We start from the raw sequence: 12,297 nt of genomic DNA, 5'->3' as shown, positions 1-12,297 counted from the left end.
CCTAGCATAGCTTTTTGTTGTAAGAACAACATTTACCAAACCTTATGTTTTAAGACTATAGAGTTTCCAGGATCAAACTTATTTAATAACTCTTCTAAGACAAACCCCATTATTTTGCGAAGTTATTTGTCTGACTTACCCCTAATAATAAAAACTCTTTGCTACCACATGAGCATTTGTGGGCTGGACTTAGCACTGGTAGAATCACATTTTGATGAGACCCAAGCAGGGAGAGGTTTATGAGGTTCATTACTTCATGACATGAAACAGAAAGGGGATTAGCTGCATAAAGTAAACCATTAAGGGATGCTTACAACATACTTCTGCAAACTGGATCTTCAAAAATAAATTTTAATTATAAATTAGACTCCAAAACAGTGATTTGAGCATTTGTGCAGAGACCCATTCACCTTATCTGAGCTTCACCAAGGTGACCAGCAAAATGCAGGGTTACGACTCACAGATAATCACACAGAAAAGAAATGCTACCAATAGTAATTTCAGTAAATAAAACCCATTAACAAGTCAGGGAGACTAATTTACTGTATCATTTTCCCCATATTTTCTTTGTTTTGGTATCAACTTTCTCTAATCACCTTGCAGGGCATGAAGGTAAAGTGTTACAGGGAAAGCAGGCAGGGCAACCTTTAAGACAGCATTACCCCAGTGCCCTGCACAGCTCAAACAGAAGCATCCTCACACACTGCCATCTTGTTCTCACCTTGGCTGGCAGACTCTGGGACCTCAACTGGGCTCCTTGGAAAAGCCCAGCTTCAGGGGAAGCAAGGGAACACACCACACAACCACCCAAACATGAGAAAGTTGAGGACAGTTTTACACAGAAAAGGCAAATCCACAAAAGGAACATGTAATGTGCTGTGATCTCAACCAGAACATGAAAGACCAATAGTACAATTTGCTGTTATATTTTAAAAAAGAAGACTGCAACTTTGCCAACGATCTGACTTCCCTTTAACAAGAGTAGTGCAGAATGCAAAAGGGGAAGGAAGAGTCTCCCTCTTCTCCATGCATTGCCATGACAACTAGTTGTGTCATGGTAATAACCCTCCCTAAGGCTGTGCCCAAGAAGAATCACCTCAAAGTGTTTAATCCCATGTGATGTCAGTGATAAATGCTGATTACAATACTTATTCAGCAACTCAAAATTGTCACCCGCAGCTGCTGCCAAGTCTTGAATTAATTTTTCACTGCAGCAGCAAACAAAACTCTTCCTCAACCCCATCCCATACATCTCTGAGGCTCTTTCCAAACAAGTCAGAGACCAGATACCAGACATGATGAGATTACCAACTGGCAAAAAAAACAGCTTAAAAAGGGTTCACTGTAATTTCACTACCTAAATCAAAAGTCAGACAAAAATCTGATTTTTGTACACTGTTGCATGTCACATGGATGGGAATCCAGCCCAAAAAAACACCAAGTGGAGAACAACAGAATTATCTATTCTAACACAAGTAGAAGTGGAAATAGCCAGAGGAAAAGCAGCCCACAGCAGGTGTTCTGAGAGCAGAAATGTACAGCCAGGGCATTCATGTCCAATGACACCTTCATACATCACAAAGGCTGAAGGAATACAAGCTTCTTCAAATACCACTTACATTTCAGACAAATACAGAAATCCAGGTACATCTTTTCTCAAGGGAGGAGACAGAGGTGCCCAGGCAGCCTGAGCCAACTCAATCCAGACAGGAAATAATCCCACCAGAACAAATTCACTCTGCACCTACACCAGCTTCAGTTAAGACCAACACTGGAATTTTGCCTCAACTCTCAAAGTTTAAATATCCAAATTTCCGTATCTAAGTTATAGTAAGAAACAACCTGCAACTAAACAGGTAGAACATTAATTTTATTTTACTTGCAGAAGTATTTTACTATTAAAAATCTTGCTGAACAAACCAGCCATAATGGATTTGGAGGATTATGTATTTATTTACTCAATCAAAAATAAACATACAGTTGAAATAATATTCATGATTAGAAGGCACTGATTTAAAAATGTGTCACATCTGCAAAGCAATTAGTCAGTTTATCTTAATTAATTAAGGTTGAAAAAGATTACTTGAGGTTCTGTAAGACAGGAAAGTGGGTTACAGAAACAGTCCAGCTTGCAGAGGACACAGAGGTGAAAAAAGTCTAGAAATACCCAGCCAGAGGACTTTGCACATCAAGGTTTTTTGTATGTCAGATAAAATACTTTATATTCACTCCTTCAGTGCTTCATTATTTGCATAGAAACAATGTGCTTACAAATTTGAAAGTTGCAGATTTGAAGCACAAGGCATGTGTCTTTGTGTCACATGGATGTGATCCATTTAACCAACAGAAAGCCAGAATTAAAGGTGAACTGGGGATCTTAAGAGAAGATTAATAAAAGGGGAACAGACATCACATTAGATACACCTCTGAGATACGTGAGCTCAATTTCACCAAGTCCCTGGTCAACAGACAGGTTTTACAGCCCTTGACAATTTCATGATAAATTTACAATACAAAACTGTGATTTTCAAAGTCCACACTTTACTACAGTAAAAGAAAATGCATTGCATATTGTTGCACTATGCAATCTTTAAAAAATATGTATCTTATTTTGCTTTAATATGATAAAAGAAAACTTAATAATTAATACATTTAAATGTTTTTTGGCACATATACCTACAATTTCTTTGCCTAGTTTTCCATAATGAATGTAGCAGTCTGCTATGGAGCGAAGCTTCATTGAAAAGAATTTTCCACAAAATACAACTCTGCAGAATAAGCCTAATACCTCTGCAATGAATCAGGATACCCCAGAACAGGAAACCAGTTAACAACCGTTTCACTAGAACCCGTGTCACAAGTTGCATTACTGGGGACGTGCCTTCATGGACATATTCAGCAAACTCCCTGGAGAAGAAAAGTTCTCTTAGAGTCAAATTAAATCTCATTTCTATTCTGAGCTGGCCCTCCCACAGTAGTCTTTCACAACAATACTTTGTGATCAGCATAAAGTGTGTGTTTATTTTACAGTAGTCTACCTTTAAATGCTCTGGGTAAAATTAATAGAATATAAGCCATGCATGAGGCAAATAATAGTATCTGCATACATGCATAATAAAATAGAGCTATTTAAAACATAACATGATCAGGTAATTTGGGAAGCAGTTTCCCTTCTGTGCCCTCATCACTGTTTAGCACCACAGGTCTGGCCAAGCAAATCAGAGATAAACCAAACCCACAGAAACACCAAGAGGTGACGTTCTAGAAAAATCCAACTCTCCCAATTTCATCTCCAGCTCACGATCCACTGACAGTGCAGGTGCTGAGGTGCCTCCCTCACACTGAGCATGACAGTACTTCCCTTCCCTGATCAGATTTCCAATATGCCCTGAAGAGACCAGTGCTAAAAATAAACCTTGATTTCTATTTCAACCCCTGCACACAGCTAATACCCTTGGCCCCTGCCAAGACTGGCAAAGGACCTGCTGCTGTTCTTAGTAAACCTCATTAGGGACTGAAGTGGCTCCATCCCTTTACCCAGCGAGGTTCAGGGCTCCATCCCATCGCCTCTCCCAGTGTCCATGTGACGACTGGACGCTGCCCCACTTGTTCTTCTCTTCCCTTGCAGAACTACAAAGGAGAGCAGAATGTGCTGACTTTTACAGCAATCCTTCTGCTTCTTATGATTTAATGACTCGCTATGCAAAGCAAACAAAAAAATCCCAGACTAAGCCTCTGAAATAGGGGGGGTTAGAAGGTCTCCTGAATGTTAAGCATTGTTATGAATCTAAGTGTTTCCATAAAAGTTTAAAGCAGGTAACAAGAAGCCAATAAGCAATCCATGAACCAAAAGTGAACTTTCCAGCAAAGTATCTCTGATTTTATAGCAAACTGTGCCAAATCTGCAAGACTGCCTTTTTCTCTTGCTCCATTACAGGAAGCTACTGTTTGTCAGTAAGTGTTCAGATCCTTTTCATAATTTTTGAACATCCTTTCAGGAAAGATGAGGAAAGTCAGCATTCAAGTTTGAGATTTCTGTGCACTGCCTTTTAAGCTGATTTCCACTCGTTAATTAACACAGGTTAAGATAAATGGATGCAAGATCATATGTTTGAAGCTTTAAGAAAAATTAGGTATTGGTTTTTACACCACGACTCCTTGTTCAGATGACACCAGAGGAAGGATGCACCTTCACACAAACAAGTGGACAACACAGAAAATTTCTAACAATGAAGAGAAAGCCCTCTCTGTGTGCCTTCCTCTTCTTCCTGTTCTCCCCTTTTCTGTCTGTCCCTGTTGATCCTCACATCCCATCTCTGGGCTGCAAGGACTGACAGGCTCCACAAACAAACACGTGAGCTTCCCAGTAGGCTCCTCCTGACGGACCAGCTGGAAGGCAGATGGCTCTCCTGTTTTGTCTGGGCAGCCACCAGATGGGAAGCACACAGATATCGAGAAAGCAGTGCACGCTCTTGGCTTCAGCAGGCTAGAAGAGCTTCCCGTTGTCTTATCCCTATCCCAGACTCTATTTGCAAACTTTGTCCTATATCTATTCCCTACATGGTCTACCTATTTTACTCCCTTTATGTGCTTTCCTCCCTTTAAGACCATTTCTGCAGCTAATTCTGTACAACGATCTGGTTTTGCTCCCAAAGTTCAAGGCAGTTCAGGGTGATTTCTTCAGCTCATCACAAGTTTTGATCCCACTGGAAAACCCACCACAAACATTCCTTTGCAGTACATGAATCAGCAGCTCCACAAGTAGTTGAGACATATTTGCAAGAACTTGTATTTTTACTCATCTTTAAACATCCACATTCAGATTAAGAGCTAGAAATATTTTTTAAAAAAAAATCACGTAATTAACAAAATTACTTATTTCTTACAAGGAAACCTGCAAAGATATATCTGAAGCAATCTCAAAGACACATTATGATACTCATTCAGCCTAGGGCATGAGGAGAAAGGCACTAGGAAGATTGCTAGTTAATTTTTGCATTGATCTCTGTATACTTTGCCCTAGCGGAAGCACATAATCTAAACCAAACTTGAATGTCATACAAGCACAGACCAAGGCATTGGAATCTGTCCTTAACAGAATCGGCAGCCATCTCCAGAAACTTTCTACAGTCAGAGACGCTACACCATTGCCCAACAGCCACATCAGATGAGTACCATTCTTACTACCTTCAGTAGTCCAAACAGTACTGAAAACATATCTGTGGAGTCTCACTGACTCCCACTGACACTGTATTCTCTTATTTTAACCTCGCTTACACTGCTCAGCCACGAATTATGCTTCTTGCTACTTAATGGGAAAAGCAACTGCCAGCACAATGCTCAGAAAGAACAAAGATGTCACCAACTCTTGCAGAAGCCATCATAAGGTAAGAAGCACGGTCCACACAGGGCTCACAAGCCAAATCTACCCCCTTCTCTGGAAAAGACACCTGGCTTCCACAATTTGAGGTTCTTTATTAGGCATATTATTATTCATCTCTTGAAAGAAATTAAATGGAATGACAGCAGAAACTCTACTCTCACAAAGACCCTTGTGAACCTTCTCAAGTTTAGCAGAAATATTTACCTGTTTCTGCATACTGGAAATTCCAAAGTATCCTAATACACAGGACTAAAATGAAAGCAGTCTATGCAATGAATATGCATTTGCATAATTTCAAGTGGATTCATTGTGAAATTTACTAGTTATGTGACATAAATGCTTACGTATAGGTGTATACAGATTTAACACTCCCAACCGGACAAAATCAGACACAGGTTTAACAGCTACAGAAGGAACCCACAAGGTAAAATGGTGGAGTTTTAAACACAGAGTGGAAGATTATCAGTAACCAGTCTGCTGTACAGATAATCTTCTCTCTTTAAAATGACTGTCCAGTGCCTCAGGAGTACATATGTTGTCCCTCAGTGCTGGACTGCCTTCACAGATGCCAGAGCAGTTCCACTTTAACCTCCTCTGAGCAGTGCAGTTCCCCCTGGAATTCTAGCTCAAGCATTGGCAAAAGCTAGACAGAAATCAGCTCTCTGCTTTACTTCTCCAACTCTGAAGGCTGCCTAACACTGACTCCTCTTCACACTCCTGCACAGCCATGGAAAAAAGTAACTTCAAGACAAACTCTTGTTCTCTTATTTCACATCTGTTTTTTTCATTGTATTGTTTCTTTCTCTTCACTGCACTACCTATAACACTGGCAATAGCTAACTTCTCTCCACTTCCCTCTTTCCTGAACGGTTTTCACTTGCTAGAAGCGTGGCCTTGAAAACGCTTTTGTTCTCTTGTTTGCAGGCTGCGGCTATTGTTTAATTCACGCAGCCCAAACAATGCCAGCCCAGAACACAGCCTAGTACTTTGAGTCACAATGGACTTAAGAAAAAACCCTGTGAAAACACTATTTTGAGCTTCTTTAGATGGAAGGATAGCAGCTCCTTTGCAAGACGGCAGTGAAAACTACAGCTTTTGCCTTTTACACTTAAGGAATTTCTTATGGAAAATTTAGACCTCGTTCAAACGTTGTGATTCAGAAGAAGAGAGACTGGTGTTGGCATTTACCCCCAACAGACCAGTTTCAAATCGAATCACTCCATAGAGGAAAGTGCTGCAGGACACTGACAGGTCCACAGTGTGTTTAATGTAGCAAACTCTCCGTCTAAAGCAGAACAGGGGGGTGCAAATGTAAAAGGAAATAAATTGCAAATTTTCTTAAAGCTGTACAGTTCACCCAGCTAATTAAAAAACGAAGGCTCTGAGACATTCCACTACATGCAATGTAAGACCCCAGCAAAGTAACCATGAATCAGCCCCTGCCCCGAAGAGCTTGAAGGATAAGTGAAAAGTGGCAAATGGGTGTAAAAAAAGCAAGCAGGAAAACAGAGCTAAAGAGACCAATAAAGAGACTATATTTTTTTCTTAATTCATTACCCAGCGGCAGAAAGTCTGTTAAAGAAATCTGAAAGTGAGTAACGTGACACTCACTGATCTGGTCATTGGAGATGACTGTCCTTGGTTTTAACATCCAGAACACAACTTACGTATTATTGATCAACACTGTGCTGCAAAAATGTTCCTCTAAGAAATTCTCTTGGCAAAATTAAGCAGAGGATAAGCTTTGAAATTAATAAATGTGTTCTATTAAATGATGTTTTTTAAGTATAAAGATCCCTACAGTATTTCTATGTTCTTGTAGCCAAGCCTTCTTGGACTTGGGTGAGGAATTTTAACACTTGGAAGCTTTGAAACACTTGCCCAGAGAACGAGCCACTACAATATCTATGTTCACTCCCAAGATTCAGGTCAGTGCATTTAAACAACAGAGAGTGTCTGTAAATTAAGTCAGTTAAGCACTTATAAAAGAGTATTTTAGAAGTTCCCTGTGAATTATGAAGGCAAAAAATACCATGAGAAAAGAGAGAGGTATTCTGAGCATGGCCAGTGGTAACTGTTTTCTTCAAAGGCAACATTAGCTGCGGATCCTTCACCTAGAAAACAGAAGTTCTAAATTCACTGGAATATAAAAATAATTTAGATGAAAACAAATGTCAAGCAACTAGGTCAGCTTTCCTTAAAAGCAAACACTTGTGTCCCTTTATGCACAGGCATTATGCAGCACAGCAGTGGTTTCTGTCTCTTTCGAACAAAACCAATTCTGAGCAACATTTTTTTCTTCCATGAACCCCACACTCCAAAAACCTTAATCACCAGCATCTAGAAAGGTTTTAATTATTGGACAGGCATATGCAAACACACTGAAAGCATATCATCAGTTAAGATTAACCTGGTTGTAAGCTGCATAATTGGAAGCTAAATGGCACTAATTTATTTGTGGCAGACAAGAATTTTGCAGTCCCAGTTTGATTTTAGAATATCACAAGTAATCTGATTAAGTCATATTCCCAGAAGTCATTAAAATTGCATGCTCAGAATTTTATTTTTCAGGGTGTCCTCCCACAAGAGGACTGCAAGCATCTCCAATTATTTAATCAAATTTAAAGACAACCAGCAGTTTTTGATACCCCTATTATTATGACTAACCTAGATTATTTCTTCCATTTATCTTATAGTAAACCATACTAACCCTTCTTTACTCTCTTATCACCTTTAAAAACTGACAATAACAGTGTATCAGTACGTTAAATATTCCTCTGCTTCCTTTTTGAAAAACCCAAGTGTATGAAGAAGCAGCAGCCTTTAAGACTATGCACAGTTAGGGACAGCGTAAGCCACAGCATCTCTGGGCTCTCACCGTTGGAGTTATGACCCTTGCAAGTCATTATTTGCTAAATAGTTTCATCTGAATTGAAGCATGGAAGCCAAATTTATATTTTGCAATTTTAACGCATGAAGAAATATGTAGACAACGGAACGCTCTACATAAGAAACTGAAAAAAATATGCTGTATATGCACATGGTTTGGGTGGGTTTTTTGTTTGTTTGCTTTTTTCTCCTTAGAGCAAGGAAGATATCTCTCCTGAATGCATTTGGAGAAATCTTAAGAATTTAAGGTTTTAAATTTGAATAAAACCTTCTACAAACCACTTACAACAGAAGTAATCTTCAGAATGCTAAGCACCTAAATACATACCATTCATCTTTATGAATCAGCATGAAATTATCCCTACCCTGTATGATTCTATTTCCATGAACAAGAAGAAAATTAAATTAAGGCTTATAGCCATCACAATTACATTAAGTTCTCAGCCTGATTTGGGAATGTTCTCTCACCACTGAGATCTACATGAAATCCAATTTCTGTGCAGTTTATCGTCTTGGCACTCTGCAAAGCAGTGTTACCACTTTCATGCAGGGAAAAAAGATGAAGCACAGAAAACCCTTAAAACTTTCTCCAAGATTCTGAGGAATTTGACAAAACAAGAAATTGAAGCCAGCCCCAGCGACCATCAGCTGAATGCTCCAGTCATGGGCTGCCTTTGCTCCACAGATAGAGTTTGTTGCCAAGCCATTCATTCAAACATCCCCAAGTAAGACAACAACTGAATGCTCAAAATGCTTTTAATGTAGCACTCCCACGTTGTGAGAGACCTGGCAAGGAATGGTTTCCTTGTCTTGCAGCTTCCCAGGCAAGATGTGAAGCTCACCTCTACTGACAACCACACTGCAAATCCCAAAGGCTTTCAAGGATCCAAATTCAGCAGTAAAATCTTTCTCTCTTCCAGCAAGCAGCTCTGATGCACAGGTCAATTCATCAATTGTCTGACTGACAGATGCATCTGGATCCCAAATAATTTCCTCTAGACAGCACTCACCATCTTCTGTTGTGGGACCAAAACTGTACCCAAGAGTTCTCTAGTACTCCTACAGGTGTTGGTACAGGCTTGTGTTCTTAAGTTATAAAACGTGTTACCTAGAGACCAGACAAATCTGTGCACGTTCCTGACTACTTGCTTGAGCAATGAAGTTGCACTATTAGTTATCCATCCATCCTTCTTTTCATGCCAATTCTGTGTACGTGCACTTGTTAAAGCTGTTGCTAAGAACTGTGGTCTGGGCAAGATGGACAAAGCCAGACAGTGTCACTTACACAGGGAGAAAAAACTGATTACATGAAATGAAGCTATTGTTTTATTAGAAAACTTCCAACCAAACTGGAACCTGCAGATCATGGAATTTATGCCTGCAGCTTGATTTGTTGAAAAAGGCACTTTATTTTTTTCCCAAACCTGAGACAGGTTTCTCAAAAGATCATGCAGATCTTGGAAAGGAAAATATATATGAACAGCATTTAAATACACTGTTCTGAACAACCTTCACAACAGAAATTCAATACATGAGTGGAAATCTCGGCACAGGATTACCAAGCTCTGGTAAAAAAAGCTCCAACATTCTCTATCACCCATACTACAGAAGACAGGGGTTTTCAGTATTCCAGTGAAAATGAAGACAACAAATGTAGACTACAGCAGCTTAAATTATAGGTATTTTTCCTCTGATTACCCATGCCACTCAAGGAAAACCTCACTTACTGGATAAACCACAAGTACCCGACTATTCCCCTCTTCTCACATCTTAACAAGCTCAGCAGTACTTATGGCATTAGAATAGGATCAAAAATTCCTCTTCATCCCTGAGGGATGACTGCAGCAAGCATGGATAACAAAAATGGGGTAAGCAACTGCCATCTACGCACTGCTGGTTCAGTGTACACCTACAATTTATTCCTAATGTTATGTTTAGAAACCTTAACTGCCTTCTAGTTGTAGTAGCAAATTCCACTTTTTGTCATCCACATAAAGGAAATAAGATAGGACAAGTATGTCAGGGCAGAAAATGATTACAAAGGAACTGTAGAACTGGCACTGCAGGCATGAGTTGGTCTGCAGAATTCTAATCACAGCTGATAGTCAAAGAAGGAGAAACACCTTTTCCTTACCTCAATACTAGATGAATTTAAGAGAATATTTTTCTTGCCAAATATAACAAATTGGTATGGAAGTTAGTTACAAGTGGCACCACGGGATTCTACATGTGCAAGGCCTAAAATAATTAACAAGCACCAATCACCCACAAATAAAACCAGTATCAAGAGGCTGGTCAGAGACAGCAGAAGTGAACAGAACAAGAACCCAGAAGCATCTTTTAATAAGGACCCACAAAGGAACCTATGCATAAGGTGACTATACAAACAGTATGTATACACACTTCTTAGCCAGGCTGCCAGAAAGAGCTGTGGTTTCTCAGCAAGATGCTCTTTCTTTTTATTTATTGTCTTTAAATGTGAGATTCCCAGACAGAAGTTCACTGACAAATTACTGAAGGCACACAACACTATTTATTTTACAAAGATATTTGATTGATTAAGACAGCAAAGTACACAACTGCCCACAGAGCAGCAGAAACTGGGTCCAAGCACTCTAGTTAGCAGGTATTTTGGAACTGAGGAGTCCCCCCACGCAGCCAACTGAGCTTAGAAAAGCAGGAAGTTATATTCCTCCCCAAACATGCCAAAGGCAGCGTGGGACTGAACATCAAGGTTCCTTTGGGTGTCTTTTTTTTCCTTCTCCAAACAGCTGCAGTTATCAGACTTGGTTGCTGCTCACAACTTCTCTAAAGAGCAGCAAATACTGTGGCAAATTATCTTGCAAATTCCACTGTCAACCACAGGAGTGCAAGGATGATTTCTAAACATCATTTGCTCTCTCCAGGGAGTGCTGCTGACAAGAAGTCAGGAGCAGAGCTGCAGCGGCCTGTGAGCTCACAGACAGCATTGATTCACTGCACATTAGCACTGAGTTTGTCTTTGAGCACATAACTGCTACAAATGCATTCTATGTACACTGAAGTTTAGATTCTGGTTCAGTGACTTCTACCCCCTCAGGGAAAAAAATTCAAGGTGTAGCCTTTACAGGATCTAGTGAGGGGGGTTGTTTTTTTAACATGATGTGCATAATACAGCATGTGCATATCTGAAGATAGAGCTACCTGGTCCAAGGAGCATTTCCTCTCTGATTTTGGGACTAAATCTAGGTCATGACAGCTGTCAGTAAATATGGGTGCCCATGTTTATAAACTTAGGAGCCACCATGTAAGTGCATCCAATATGCAAAATAAAATTCAGCTGTTCTAGCAGGAAGAATAAGGTCCAAAAGAGACACAGCCTGTGTAGGTGAGATCTGTGGGCAGATCTTTATCCTTCTGCAGCACTAAACTGTCTTAATTTTGAAAAAGAAACAAAAAGTAATTAAATAATATTTCCGACACCCAACACACTGAAGAAGAATGCCAGATGAGAGCTGTGCATTCAGGACCCTTTGCCAGCACTCTTCTTTGTGTAATTACACAGATACATGAAAAACAATCAGGCAAGAGGCTCTCAGAGTAGTTTCTGTACCTAGTCCTCATTAGTTAGCTTAGATCAAACCACAACTCTCTTTACTTTTTTTTTTGGTGACTGGGATAAGAAAATGTTTATCTTTTCTAATGGCTCATCCACAAAGCTTTTGCGTGGAGATGTACCATGAAATTATGCTGGAAACACACATTGTGCATGCACAATACTCCTTCCAGAGTATATTATTAAGGACCTTAAGTATAAATAGGCACATAAACACAGCCAAAGACAAAACCAAAGCAGAGCTTCTTTAGCCCTCTTATAACACCAGTAAAAAAAAAAAAAAGTAAAAAATAAAATCTTTGATTAGAAATCAATGCTAGGGGCTGTCTCTGCCTTCGGCACGCGGGATCGGACACATGGCTGGGCAACCGCAGACACCGACAAGTTCGAGAACCGGTGAAGAACGGGCGGTTCGTGAAACGCAGCCTCC

General features: G+C 39.8%; 1 protein-coding gene across 9 annotated transcripts in view; it reads right to left on the bottom strand.

The window, feature by feature from the left end:
- Positions 1-7,494, bottom strand: part of MAP7D3 (MAP7 domain containing 3) — a 38,420-nt gene extending 30,926 nt beyond the window's left edge. For all 9 annotated transcript variants that reach the window (XM_017743024.1, XM_008641791.2, XM_017743042.1 and 6 more), the window contains exon 1: positions 7,416-7,494. In XM_017743024.1, the coding sequence (XP_017598513.1) occupies positions 7,416-7,479 (64 nt within the window). In that variant the 5' untranslated portion in view covers positions 7,480-7,494. The remainder of the gene's footprint in view (positions 1-7,415) is intronic.
- Positions 7,495-12,297: the final 4,803 nt, after the last annotated feature.

Source organism: Corvus brachyrhynchos, unplaced genomic scaffold, assembly GCF_000691975.1.
Source record: "Corvus brachyrhynchos isolate BGI_N302 unplaced genomic scaffold, ASM69197v1 scaffold220, whole genome shotgun sequence".
Lineage (NCBI taxonomy): Eukaryota > Metazoa > Chordata > Aves > Passeriformes > Corvidae > Corvus > Corvus brachyrhynchos.
The sequence above is the reverse complement of the archived record's forward strand: the minus strand, read 5'-3'. Positions and strand labels throughout refer to the sequence as shown.